Source organism: Lepisma saccharinum, chromosome 3, assembly GCF_977018435.1.
Source record: "Lepisma saccharinum chromosome 3, izLepSacc3.1, whole genome shotgun sequence".
Taxonomy (NCBI): Eukaryota; Metazoa; Arthropoda; class Insecta; order Zygentoma; family Lepismatidae; genus Lepisma; species Lepisma saccharinum.
Genome location: NC_139231.1, coordinates 2,609,558 through 2,622,822, shown reverse-complemented (window position 1 = coordinate 2,622,822; position 13,265 = coordinate 2,609,558). Strand labels below are relative to the sequence as shown.

At 38.6% G+C, this 13,265-nt stretch overlaps 1 protein-coding gene across 3 annotated transcripts in view; it reads left to right on the top strand.

The window, feature by feature from the left end:
* Window positions 1–13,265, top strand: part of Mct1 (Monocarboxylate transporter 1) — a 255,551-nt gene that overhangs the window by 190,719 nt on the left and 51,567 nt on the right. For all 3 annotated transcript variants that reach the window (XM_083118285.1, XM_083118283.1, XM_083118284.1), the window contains exon 3: window positions 7,463–7,582. In XM_083118285.1, the coding sequence (XP_082974411.1) occupies window positions 7,463–7,582 (120 nt within the window). The remainder of the gene's footprint in view (window positions 1–7,462; window positions 7,583–13,265) is intronic.

The window sequence follows — 13,265 nt, the reverse complement described above, 5'->3', positions numbered from 1 at the left end:
CATGCGATTCTGTAAATACTTGTTCATCATATTCTTTACAGATCGTATATAGTTTAATAATAAACAACTTTTAAAAAAAAACAGTTTCCATTTTCAACGTCGGTAGAAATTCATACTCTCTTGTGATGTTTTTTTTTGCCCATTCCGTCGATCTTGAAATAAATGCATACCTGGTGGGAAATTGTCAGTCTTCGTCTTAAAATCCACTTCTCCCCGTAGAGTTAAGCAACCACATGTAACACCTTGAAGGGAAGCGAGTGTTTCAGGGTCTAGGTGTCCCAATTTTATTGCCGTTGACTGTACGTCGTTTTCCTGTCACTTTTGACTGATCGCGACAATGGTATCAAGCAGCGTTTACATCAAATTGATGAAGTAACTCCCGTACAAACTTTCAAAGGAACATCTGGGTTCAGGACAAGATTCCGACCTGGACCACTTGCTAGCGAGAGATGGTGGGTGACTCGACCACGAAGGCAGTCACTAGGAAATAAATACAATTTAAACATGCGCATGTGCTCTTTACAAACACACCAGTAAAGTTTCACTAAATTGTTCGATTCTCAAAGTCCAATAATAATTGTAGGGCAGACTGTATACAGCTCCAGTTCACATGAGGTATCGACTGTTACTTAGAAAACAACCTCAAGGCTGCAACACTAATGAAGTGAGCTTCAAAACCCCATTTTTGTTATTTTAGAGATGGCGCCTCCTATACACACACGCCAGTGACGATGGGTGGTTTTTGCCCTCTGTCAGCCCAAAACTTACAGACATTTCTCGGCAAATCAAAAATTCTATATCTGTGCATGCTTACCACATCAGCAAGTTTTCTAATGGAGGAGAAAGTTCGACAATGGCCTCAGTTCGCAGGCAGATGGGTGGAAAGGCCTTCGCAGTGGCTCATAGGTGACCTTAAGGTATACAGGCACTAACTCAAAGTTAGTGTGTGCTAAAATGCAGCAAACGTGTGCAACCCTACATACAGAAATCTACTAGATAAGAAACAAAAGCAAATTAAGGTCTTCGTTTGGCTCTCCCTTGTACATTAACATATGAGTGACATTAGATGGTTCTGCAAAATATAGATAACTATAGGAGTTTTGAAAAAATAAGAAGATACATCTTTTGCCCAAGTTAGAAAAGGGGGTTATTGACCCTTCCAACCCCATATCCGCTTTTGATTAAAATCCACTTATGAATATCGTGGTTACGGCTTTAGGAAACCAGCTGCCTTAACTTTTGTCTGACACCTTGTCTGTAATAGCACCAGCAACTCTCCTGACGACCGCTTCTCATCTTTTTATCTCAGGCAGCTGGTTCTTCTCCACAGACTCCAAGACAAGTTCAACAACTCCCTGTTGCAACCTTGATGGCTGATGCCTTCCTGCCCGAAGCTACGTCTGTCGATAATTTGAAACTTACGAAAGAACTCGACAATTAGACCCCGTTGTTGGAGCTAGCAGCCATGCAAGGACATGTTTGTTACGTCACGCGGCGTTAGTTGACGTCCAACTGCACTGTAATTGCACATTTTACTGCAACGTTTATTATCGTGCGATTAAACGTAATGAAATATTTAAAATGTCGTTTCGGTGGCCATAATAGCACTTTGATCCCGTGTGGAAACTTGGCGCTCTGTGGAATGGAGGTTGCAGAATATAAACGAACATTTGCCACTCTTTCCAACAGCTGTTAGTTGCATAAAATTACGACGTTAAGTCATATACACCAATTGTGAGATTTATAGTGACGTGACCTTTACAAATATTGACTAGTTGGCAGAGATTTCCAGATAGGCTTCCGAGCTTTCAAGAGCTAACCTCACTCTAATCTTCAGGGATTGTTGTGAATTGAATTGAAGTCTCACTTCATTCCCTGAAGATGAAAAATTGCGTTAGCTTTGGAAATCTCGGAAGCCTATCCGTAAATCACCTGGTTGATATCCTGAGGAAACTTCTTCATCATTCCCCGACACGAAAGCTTCAAGAATTGTTTTTAAGTCGCATTTCATAAAATAGAAATAGTTTTTTCGTTTTGGATTTTAAAAGCTGTATTTTAGTCTTCTGTTTTCAAATCTGTTCTCAGTTGCATTTTTCAGAATTTTTAAACCGAAAACTGTGTCAAATAACTTCAACAGTAGTTTTTTTTATTTTCTCGTGTTGGGAATCTTCGTGTTGGAAACCCTTTCACCAGAATTCTAGTTGTACAGTCAACGTCAAAGAAAGTGGTAGGCAAATTGTCCACCACTATTTTCATTACTTTTGTATTCTACGTCCTGTGTTGTTTTAAGGAATGAAACTACGTTGGTTCGAAGCAGGCATTGTTCTCTGCTTATTGACGTCACTATTTAAATTAATTGTCATCACATTGTGTAATACAGACCGAATGAAAATGGTGGTGGACAACTCGTCTACTGTTTCTTTCGCCGTTTGGTGTACAAGTAAAATATCGTTTGTACAACTTAGGTTTTCCAGGGATAGTGCAATATAAATTAGCGGATATGCGCGAAATTAATTACGTAAAATTGTTTAAGAACATAGCAGGCACTGAACCACTACTAACTTAAACCGTCTCCCCCTTCCCCCGGAAATTCCTATATGGCATTGCAATTCCCATTTCCCTAGGATCGTTTAACTCAGACCCCCTTTCTAAAATAAACCCCTAGCTTCACTCTAATAGGTATAAATATAGTACAATTATTCTGCATAAAGTCGAGGTCCTGTAGCTGACGTAATCAAATCCTTTCCGTTAAATATCCTCTATATAAGCCCAACTTCCATAATTTCATCTGAACTAAAAACAAAAATAGAACTGTAAAAAAATGTGAGGGAATTCTTTAAAAGAAAAAAAGCATTGACTTTTTAAACTTACATCACTGATTTGAAATCCTTTTGAAAAATTATACCCCTTTTCAGGGCTCGAAAAATCCCGGTCGCCAGGTCGCCATGGCGACTAAAAATTTCAGCCTGGCGACTGATCTTTTGCTGTAATATTGCCATTTTTCAAGTTTGTATGTACGAAATTCTGAAAACTCCCAAGTTAAAATTGCAGTACAGTACAAGTTAGCAAATGATTTTTTTCATCAACATTGTGAACATTTCATAGAATAAATAACAATTTCTTACTCTTTGTCCCCCCCCCATTTCCCGCCTTCTGATTTAGCGATGTTTTGAATACAGTGATGCTGAGCTTCTTATAGATTGATTGATTTTTGATTGATTTGCTTTATTTCACTTTGCTTTCTTTTTTGCCACTTTTGACTTATTTGTGAAGATGGGGATGGGATGAGTGATGATATGGTGAATGAACACTCACAAACATCCATGCTCAGGCCGGGATTCAAACCTGGGAGCCCTGGCATCGTAGCGCGATGTGCTAACCACTCTGCCACTAATCACCTTCTTATAGTATGCACAATTGCTAGTAGGTGGTTTCCTGACGCCTGATTTTCAGAGCTGGCGCCTAGCTCTGAAGAAGATTTTTCGAGCACTGCCCCTTTTCCGAAAAGAAAAAAAATGGTTGAAGATCGCTGGATTACATACAACTTGCAGTGTCACTCAGCACAAAAGAAAGGACACACCCCAGTGGATTGTCCTGATTATCTTGATTTCGGCTCGTGAGCTATAGACTTTAGTGTGTCTTCACCCCCTCCCCCTTTTATGTCACAAGAAAAACCCGCGAGAATAAGAGAAATTGAAATTGGGTCTTAGCCAAAGCGTAGGTTAGGTTCAGTTTTTCTGCTGAAGAACTGGGTCATGCCAAAATAAACACACACATGCACATAGGCAATGAATTTGAATTGAGAACGCGACGATAGTCATAAGTATCTATGTTTACGTCGTCTATTTCTGAAGTCTCTGTTGACCGCGATCGGAGAGTGAATGATAAAGTGAATGAGAGATCAAATGTAAGTCTCAGCTGAAATAAGCAATATCCGCAACTTTAGTCCTTACGGTTATGCAGATGAATAATTATTTAAAATAATAAAGTTAGTAGTTCTTTGTTAATTAGTCATTGTATAAAAAATATTGTCAGCCAGAAAAGAAATATAGTGGGAAGGTATAGAGGCTGGCGGTCGGATTTGCTTCTCCCAAAATTCTAAAGCGAGAAATCAACTTTTTTCTTCACTGCAAGGGCCTCCCCGATGGCGTAGTGGTAACGTCGTCGCCTTGTAATCAAGGGGTTCCGGGTTCGATACCTGGTGGAGGCACATGGCACCGTGGTTCGGATCCCACTTAAACTGTAGGTCTAGTCTAGATATTTTAGTCGTCAGAGCTTCGTTAGCCTATAACAATGCAATTTTGAGTACCACGAGAAATAGAAGTAGGCAACTGACATTCTGGGGCCTTGTGAAATAGGTCACTCCGTAAACCCTATTAACATATCGAGATGGATCGATCCATACCCGGGATTGGGATGTGACTCCTGGTATCACGCTAAACACTACACCACGAAGAATGAGCTGCGCTATTGGGTGCGTGCGCACCCCTTAATTTTCTTGCGCACCCCCTTCAGCACCCCTTTTCCAAAACCAATTTTCAACAGAAAATACTCTGCACAGAAGAAAAAGTTGGGAATAACGAAAAATAGTTTTTGGCAACCAAATACTTGCTTAAACAAACAAGAAACAAATTATTATTCACGAGCACATGTGCTTGTTCTTACGAAAGAATTTGTTCAAAATTACCAACATTAGTAAATTGTACCATGTTTATTGTTTACACTTGCCAAATAGCTTAACCAAATGTTTCTGTGTTGCAGTGCCATTTACGTTATGGCTTATGAAAATCAAGTCGGCATGAGCGTATAATATTAAGTATTGAAGAGAGGCCCTATTATTGTATACTACAGGCAAGTCATTGATACTAATCTGAAAGGGAAGCCACATTTACTTCTTTATACATGATGTGGTTGAAGCAAGCAAGCGAAAATGAATGAAGACATTGGCATATTTTCATAGAAGCCTACTAAACGTTGATTGGTATTTGATGTATTGGCTAAAGGTTTCATGAGTCTTTCCTGTTTTCTTTATTTGAACATCGAATCCCTTAACCCTAGAAAGCTAACGTGTCCTGTGCCAAACGTTAAAGCTAACCATTCGTCTGCTGGACTACTGATTTCTTCAGTAATAAAACGCAGCCTAAATTTTGCAAAATGTTATTTATTACAAAAGTTAGTATTTACTTCCAAAATACATGAATAGCATGGCAGGAATGTAAAATTACATTTTTATGAGTCTCGTGTGCACTCAAAACAACACTTTGACTGGTGTTCACTATATATTGTTTTGGAGCAACGGCAGTAGGAGAATCTGGTCATCTCCTCTTTCTGGAGGGTCAGATTGCACAAATTTTCCTTCCTTGTTGTTGTTGAGCATCTGCATTAGTTTTTGGCATTTTCACATTCAGGATGATAGCAAAATCTTACAAAGTTACTGTAGAAGTTTTGGTGTACGTAGGCACTAACGTTTCTTTCGCCAGACGACGCCAAATTTAAAACGGGTGAAAACACACTGAAGGAACGTTTGTAAAAGGACACCGATACTTGCCTGTCAGGCTCACCGATCCAAAAGAAGGTAGACGGAATGGGGAGCGAAATATTTTAATGGAAGGGGATGAAACAAGATGCCCCAGATGCGTAGTGTGCCCGATGACGCTTTCTAGGGTTAAATTTCATTCCGCACCCCCTCAGCACCCCTAGACGGTTAATCCTGGCGCCGCCGCTGCCACGGAGCGCTCTTGTAGGGGAATATTTTATTCTAACGGACAGCATATCCTGAATCATTATAAATTCATTGTTACGTTGCGCAATATCTACACGTGCGAGCATCGAATTTCACGCTTATAAAATTGGACCGGTTCATTGAATTGCTAATGCACTTCATTGCGCGAGAATAACGCGATTGCCCCTGTTGCGTCATCTCCAATTAACTCGCAGGCCGAGAGAGAGATTTTACTGCAACACGAATTTCGCATCTAAATTAGTCGTTTTATATGTCGTACAAACAGTTCAATGAAGGCAGTGGAAAAATGTCGATCTTCATTTGTCGTCAGGCGGTCCAGAAGCATGGGAGAGAAACGTCTCGAACGAGCTATCGAAAAGACATTTGTTTACCCTTGTTTGAGTGATGCATGTTACATCTGTTCTTAAACGTGCAAGATCATTTCGAATTTTGATCACGGTATTATTTCATGTTTCTGCCGATCTGGTCACAAGGCAAGATTCCCCGTGGAGGTAGGGTCCCATAACTGGAAGTGATGTGATCATCACCACACTACGCCGCATTTACCCCACTCGTATTTGTTTATTTGAGGCTGGGTCAATCCCAGAGCCGGTTTACGCAGTGACAAGGCCGGAGGAATTCCGACCTTAGATCACCCATCCCGGGAATCGAACCCGGATCTCAGGCGTGGCAGTCAGACGTCTAACTGACTAGACTACCGTGCCTCTGTTCTGTGCATACAATCTACATATTACTCTACAAATCACAGCGTTTGGAGTTTTTGTATAATACTTAAAGTTTGGATCCTACTGTCGAAATAACAGAATATTTGAGTTTTAAGAGCTTATAATCTAATATAATGAATCACACTAATTACTTTTGATTTGTTAACATTTATTTTTTACAACTTGTCTCTGAATCTTTTTATGTACATTTTCGCTTTTTCTTTACTCGTTAAATGGTTGAATATTTTATTTGTTGTATATCTTCTGGCTTCTTTTGAAGACGTTACGATCTAGTAAAGTATGCATGTTGGGCGCTAACTTTTCTAAAACATTCCGTGAGTTCAAACGCTTAAGTTATAAGTTCACAAAAAGTCTCATATATCCTCTCTTCATATATCACGGTATTAATGCACAAGTTATAAGTTCACAAAAAAAATCTCATATATCCTCTCTTCATATATCATCAGACTAGCGAGGCTGTGGCGTGTCCACTCTCAGCCAGTATAATCCTTTGGGGGGGGGGGGGGCTGTTGTGTCGACCCTACATGATTGTCCCTCCATCCATCTCATCACAATTTATCCTCATCCTTGCAAATTAGCCAAAATTGGTAGAAAAGCGAAGGAAAATGAACTAGAGATATAAATTAATGCATACCAACAATGCATCGTTCCTTCTTTTTTTAAAAGAAAGATATGTTATTTACAGTAAGCACTCAACCACGAATCACAGTAACAAATACAATAATGTGACAAATAATTGGGTGGACTCTGACACCACTAGGTGCTTTTTTCTCGTTCGGCCCGGCGTCTAATAATTATCGAATATATATGTTACAACAGTGCATGTTAGTTTTCGTAAATAATATTAGTAATAATATTAACAAATTTATAAAAAACTGCCCCTCACAAATATGAAATCAATGCAAAAAAATACTGTAAGAAGGAACTTATCAGGTAAATTTAACATGATAATTGTGTGTCGATCAGTGTAATTTATAATTATTTGTCGTTTCAGCTGATGGCGTGACGTACACTTTCGGCATTTTCTTCGTGGAGTTCGTCCGCTACTTCAACGAGGGGAACGGTGCCACGTCATGGATTGCTTCCATTCTGGTGGGGGTCACTCTCTGCACAGGCAAGTGTTTTCTTCCGTAATAATGCTGGGTGTACCAGTTAAAAATAGCCCGGCTCAGACATTTGTCTATGAGGCAAATGACGTCTACATTGCACCAGTAAAATGGAATATTCCATTGTAAAGTGAATCGTGGTAGGTACACAAGGTCATCATTACACACACTTTATTTATTTTCATGATTCTTGGCATGTAACTGTTGATCAAAGCCGGGCTAATTTAAACTGGGACACCCTGTATAATTAATGCTTCATTAACTTGAAGCGTTGGTAAAGTACTTCTGTGTGTATAGCACTTTCTGTCATGCAGTGGCGGCGATTGGGTTCCAAAACTGGTGAGCAAAGAGAGTTTACTTTACCTTGGTAGATAAGGTTTAGCATAGTGCGGGAGCAAACGTGCTGTCATGTGATCGTGTGTGAGGACAAATGATCAACAAACAGCCAGAATTATCTAATCAAAAGACCTCTAGACAGTACAGAAGCCACTAAAAGAATCAATTTATCCCTAAAAAGTCGGGAAAAACTCTTTGAAATATGCTTGTTGGTACATCCATGAGTCTTGCTGAAAGTAGTGGCTGCAAAGTTTTCTTTCTGCGAAGAAAGGTACGGGTACTCTTCAAGTTGGTTTGTTATTGTGTTCATAATAAGAACTACTCAAAACATTGTGGTATGTTCATAAATGATCGTGCATCCATGCAGTAACACAAACACACCCTTCTTTGTCAAAATGAAATGTTATTAGTTTTATTCTCATCTATAAAATGGTGATAGTAGCCTACAAATCTTCTCTTTTCTGAGTATGTTCTAGACTGAGTAAAACGAGGTACTCGGATGAAACAATGTAAATTCGAGGTCTGGTGTAAAATTTTGTTACAATAACTTTCTTGAAAGGCAAAAGTCAAGTTAACCATGAAAATAAGATTATAATACAGGAAGTATTTTTTGTTATTTTTGTCTTTTTAAACATCTACACTAACAAATAATCCCTTATACTCAATTTAAACACTTAATAAACAACATAATATCCTAGATTTGTGTCAAAATTAAACCATAGTCCTAGTAGGTAAAGCATATTTCAATATTGGTCAGTGGCGTTCAAATTGAGAACGACCCGTTTTGAACTAACCTCAACGTTCCCGTTTTAGCAGACAGTGACGGACATTACAAAGATATAAGATAACCTATCAAGCAGTGTGTCAAAATCTAACTCAAAACTGGAAGACAATGATGTACGTACAAAAATTGGATGTTCAAAGGTGGCTTCATAAGACCAAATATAATACGTATATACCTTGTCCCAGCTAACTGTAGAACAGGGCCGCGCATATCGGCAGAGGAGGAGAATCGAGTGGTGAATGCGCAGCGTTGGCAACCGTAGCGTAGTCCGTACCCTAAATCCACGGCTTGTCAAAATTTGCAATTGCAGTTTTATCCCTAATATTTCCCTAAGAAATTCTTAAGCCAATCGTACGAACCTGGAGACAAAAATACGGTCCGTTTGCCATGTGAGTTCTGTATTATCCTATTCAAAAGTTTGCAACGCTTACAGAGCGAAGGAGGGAATCGGGTAACTCCCGTCGTCCATTACGCAATCCCGTTTCTCTCACTGTTCATTGGTGGAGCTGTCTCGGGTCACTACTTGCGCAGAGACTTGTTCTCGTTCGCCTGGTCTACAGTTAGTTTAGGGGCAAAATAGAAAACTTTTTTCACGAAAACTTGAAAACGTCGTATAAATAAGAAGGTCGGGCTGTTGTGTCAACGAGTCGAATGAAACTGGTATATAGATGGCCATGAATGGTGAAGGAAAAGGTCTAAATATGGGCCCCCACTTTTTATTTTGTCATTTTCGGAGGAAAAAAATTAATATATCAAACACCTGCCTTTAAAATGCATAAAAAAGTAATTTCCAGAAAATGGTAAAATGATGTATTTCACAATTGTGGTCTAAATATGGACTACTAGTGGCAATATCACAAAAAGCAATTAAAATTTTAAAAAACGGCCATTTATCGCTAAAACATTATAAAATTCATATTTATGAATAATATGTTGTTTTGAAAATCACGCGGAATGGGAAAAATCGAAATTAAGAAAAACATCCAAATATTTGTTGAAAATGTGATCTCAGCATTAGACATGTCATAGCCCATATATATAACCAGTCCCAATAGCCTCTGCCAGGTTGCAGTACCCGGGAGCGCTGATAACTCCAAAGCCCATATTTAAACCTTCGCCCATATTTAGACCTTCTCCTCTAGTACTGCGTTGGGGCCCGGGTAGCAGCATTAATCAGTGAGAAACTGAGCATCCCCATTTGCCCCGCCGTCACCGTTTTGGCCGACTCCACCTTACGGCGTACCGTTGCGTAGCGCCAGATAAAAGTACTGAGTAGGTGTTGCTGCTGCATATATTTTGTATGGAGGACACTTCAGTTCTGTTAGCAGCCACTGCTATATTTTACCGTCTTTAGGTACCTGCTTCATTCATTCTAGAACTGTGAAAATTTAAACTTGTGGCGGATTAGAAGTTCCTATTGTCATCATATCGCGTCCGTCGATAATTTTAAAAATACATTATATCCATGTAATATATTGGTTTATTACACGTTCTTCTTCCAAGTTATTAAAATATAACAATGTGTGTGTTCATTAATTTAATTTTGAAGCTGTCATTAATAAGAAAAAAAAAAGCATTTTCAAATGTGTTTTTTTCATTGCAACGTGCCAAGAAATTTCCCCATCATGAGGAATCGACATCCGTAGAAGAAAATTATTGCTGTCGTTAAAATAGTGTTCATCATTAAATGTTCTACTTGTAATTGCGGGCCTCCGTGGCGGAGTGTTTAGCACAGCGCGCTACGACCTCAGGGGACCCGGGTTCGAATCCCGACCGGGCCATGCGTGTTCCCTTCTTTAATTTCATCAAATCATTACTCATTCTTATCGTCGCGATTAACCAAAAGTGGCTAAAAAATAAAAATCTACTGGTAATATGCAATTTCATCCGTTACATGATGAAAACATGAAGCACTGACTTGTCCTTCGTTGGATCAGAATCCACCTATGAGGAAAAGATATCGATCTTGCCGCCCAATATTTCATCGCTGGGCGTGTTTCAAAATTCCTAGTCGAACGCATCATTCTCGTAAAATTAATTTACCCAGTGGGCTTTGTTAAGCTTGTTATGGTTGTATCGGAATACAGTGACGAGCTGCTTTTAGGCTCGTGCCTTTCTGAAGGGTGTAGTTGAACTTTTTTACTGGTGAATAAGGGTCTTACATAGAAAATGCTGAAATTTTGGACGGTCCTTTAACCTAAATGAGTTGACAATGAATAAGAGCTGACAGTTTTGAAATTTCCATCGGTCACTTACTCCGGAAAGCAATCATATATGTTCAAGCACAGGCACCTGGCAACACCATGGTGAGAATGGGACAAAAGCGATTACTTTAACCTTACCCTGCTCCCGCCAAAAGAGACAGGGCGAGGCTGGTTCAGGAAACCAACAGTCTCCAACTATAACCAAGGTACATAGTGTCCGAGATTATAGATGATATACGTATAATAGCTATATTATATTACATAGTTTAGATATATGACATGTATTTGTATTATAGCATATATATTTATCTATTTATATTGTAACATTTGCGAGCGAAAGCGAACAAAATCAGGAACAAGAAGTTACCATGACAAAAAAAAAGTTTAAATGTAAATGAAAAGCATTTCTTTCATAGGTTATGTAGTGCACTAATATCACCAACAGCTTTTAGAATCTTCAAGAACAATAGTTACGCGCACTTACCTGAAGGCCAGCGTCAGATTAAGAATGAAATTTAAATGTCGCATACGTATAGTAAAATGGGCTGAACGAATTCAGAACGTTTAGTATTGTGTTGTGCAATAAAAATTGAAATATTTTCGAACATCCAAATTAAGTTACTGCATAATCAAGGGAGATTAAATAACGATTATATTGAGGAGGCATATCATAAGTTCTGTTGCCATTCATTACTAGAATTAGAATTATAAACTAGATATGGATCATGGAGTATCTTGCTGTACCCACGGGCCACGATCATAAAGTTTCGACTAAGTACGAATTTTATATTCTAGATTCACTCATTCAGTTATGTATATTTTTGTCATAACTACAGAAATGATTTTTTATATTTATCATCATACTGTAGTATTTCAAGTGAAATGATCAACAATTACTTGTCCTGTTTACATGAACAAATGTCATTAACGATATATGCACAGTATTATGAAACTGGCGAGAGACAAAACCGCAAAACATTGTTACGATTATCAGTTTTTGTATTTTTGGCAAATTCTATATCCACGTAGCAAAACCCTTTATTTTTTTTAAAGTTTAAGCCTTATGCATAATCATGATGGAATTATACGCCTTCTGTCCAGGAAATGCGTTAGCAAAGAAGCAAACTGAGACGTGTCAAAAGAAGTTACTTCATTTTCTTCAAGCTTTGTGTTGGCTCTCTTAGGCTTGTAGAAATCCAAGAAAATTAACCACTTTCAGAAACCTTTGCATTCGTAATTTGCAGAGTGCTTTGTTACTTATGGAAGGCGACAGTGTGACTCCTTTATCCAGCGAATCAGCCAGTTATCCAAGATCTTCCATCAGAAAACCTGCCACGGTTAATGTTTCATCTTTGGGGAACATTCAGTATGCAAAGGTTCTTAACTCTAAATCTTCTTCCTGAAGATAATTTCCCTGAAACGGTTGAAAGTACATTCCTCAACCGCCCATTTTAGCATGCACTCAACAGGCAATGTGCGAATTATCTTTTTTTTTTTTTTGGGGTGAGAGTGGCCACCACCCATTGCAGGATTAATGTGTAAATAGAAAATTATTATTTTTGTTATATTATTATATTTTTGGTTGCACCTCCCTTTCGTGGTGTTTAAGTGGCACTCCCTCCCAGATATGCCTCGGGCTATTAGTTGGCAACAAAATGCCAAAAGGAGGGTTCGAGTCATCTACTTTCTCTGCACTACTGCTCTGTTAATAGAAGCTAGGGAGTAATTTTTACTTATAGTTAGTATGTGTAGAAAATGTGGTGATTAAAATTTACTCCTCTTTAACATTAAAGGTATGCATATTTGAGAGTCAAACTGACTCATGTTCGGTATGCGAGACTGAATAATAGTAGCATTTTTCTTACAAATTTACTGATATTGTATTGATTGATTGAATTATTGTTTTTAAGTCCACCTAATGCACAGAAAGGCTAATCGGGACTTGACCTGCAGCTTAAAGTGGGATCCGAACTACTGTGTGCCTGCACCGGGTATGGAACCCAGGACCTCTTGATTACAAGGCGACGACGGAAACCTATTTCCAGTTATCATGAAAGGAAAATTGGTCCAACATGCACCAGAATGTAAAAATGTTCGCTTTTCCATTCTTTTATATTCATTTACATAACAACATATAACTATATATTTATAATAATTATTATTGTCATAAATAAATATTAGTAAATTATGTAACTAAATTATGTGATTTTTCTAAAAGGAGAAGCCCTTCGAAGGTGTTGGTTATCCGGTTAGCCTATTATCCAACAATCAAATATAATGGCGGAGTGGATATCACAACGCGCTACGACGTCAGGGATCTCGGGTTCGAATCCTGGACTGGGCATGGGTGTTCTTTGTGGGTGTCCT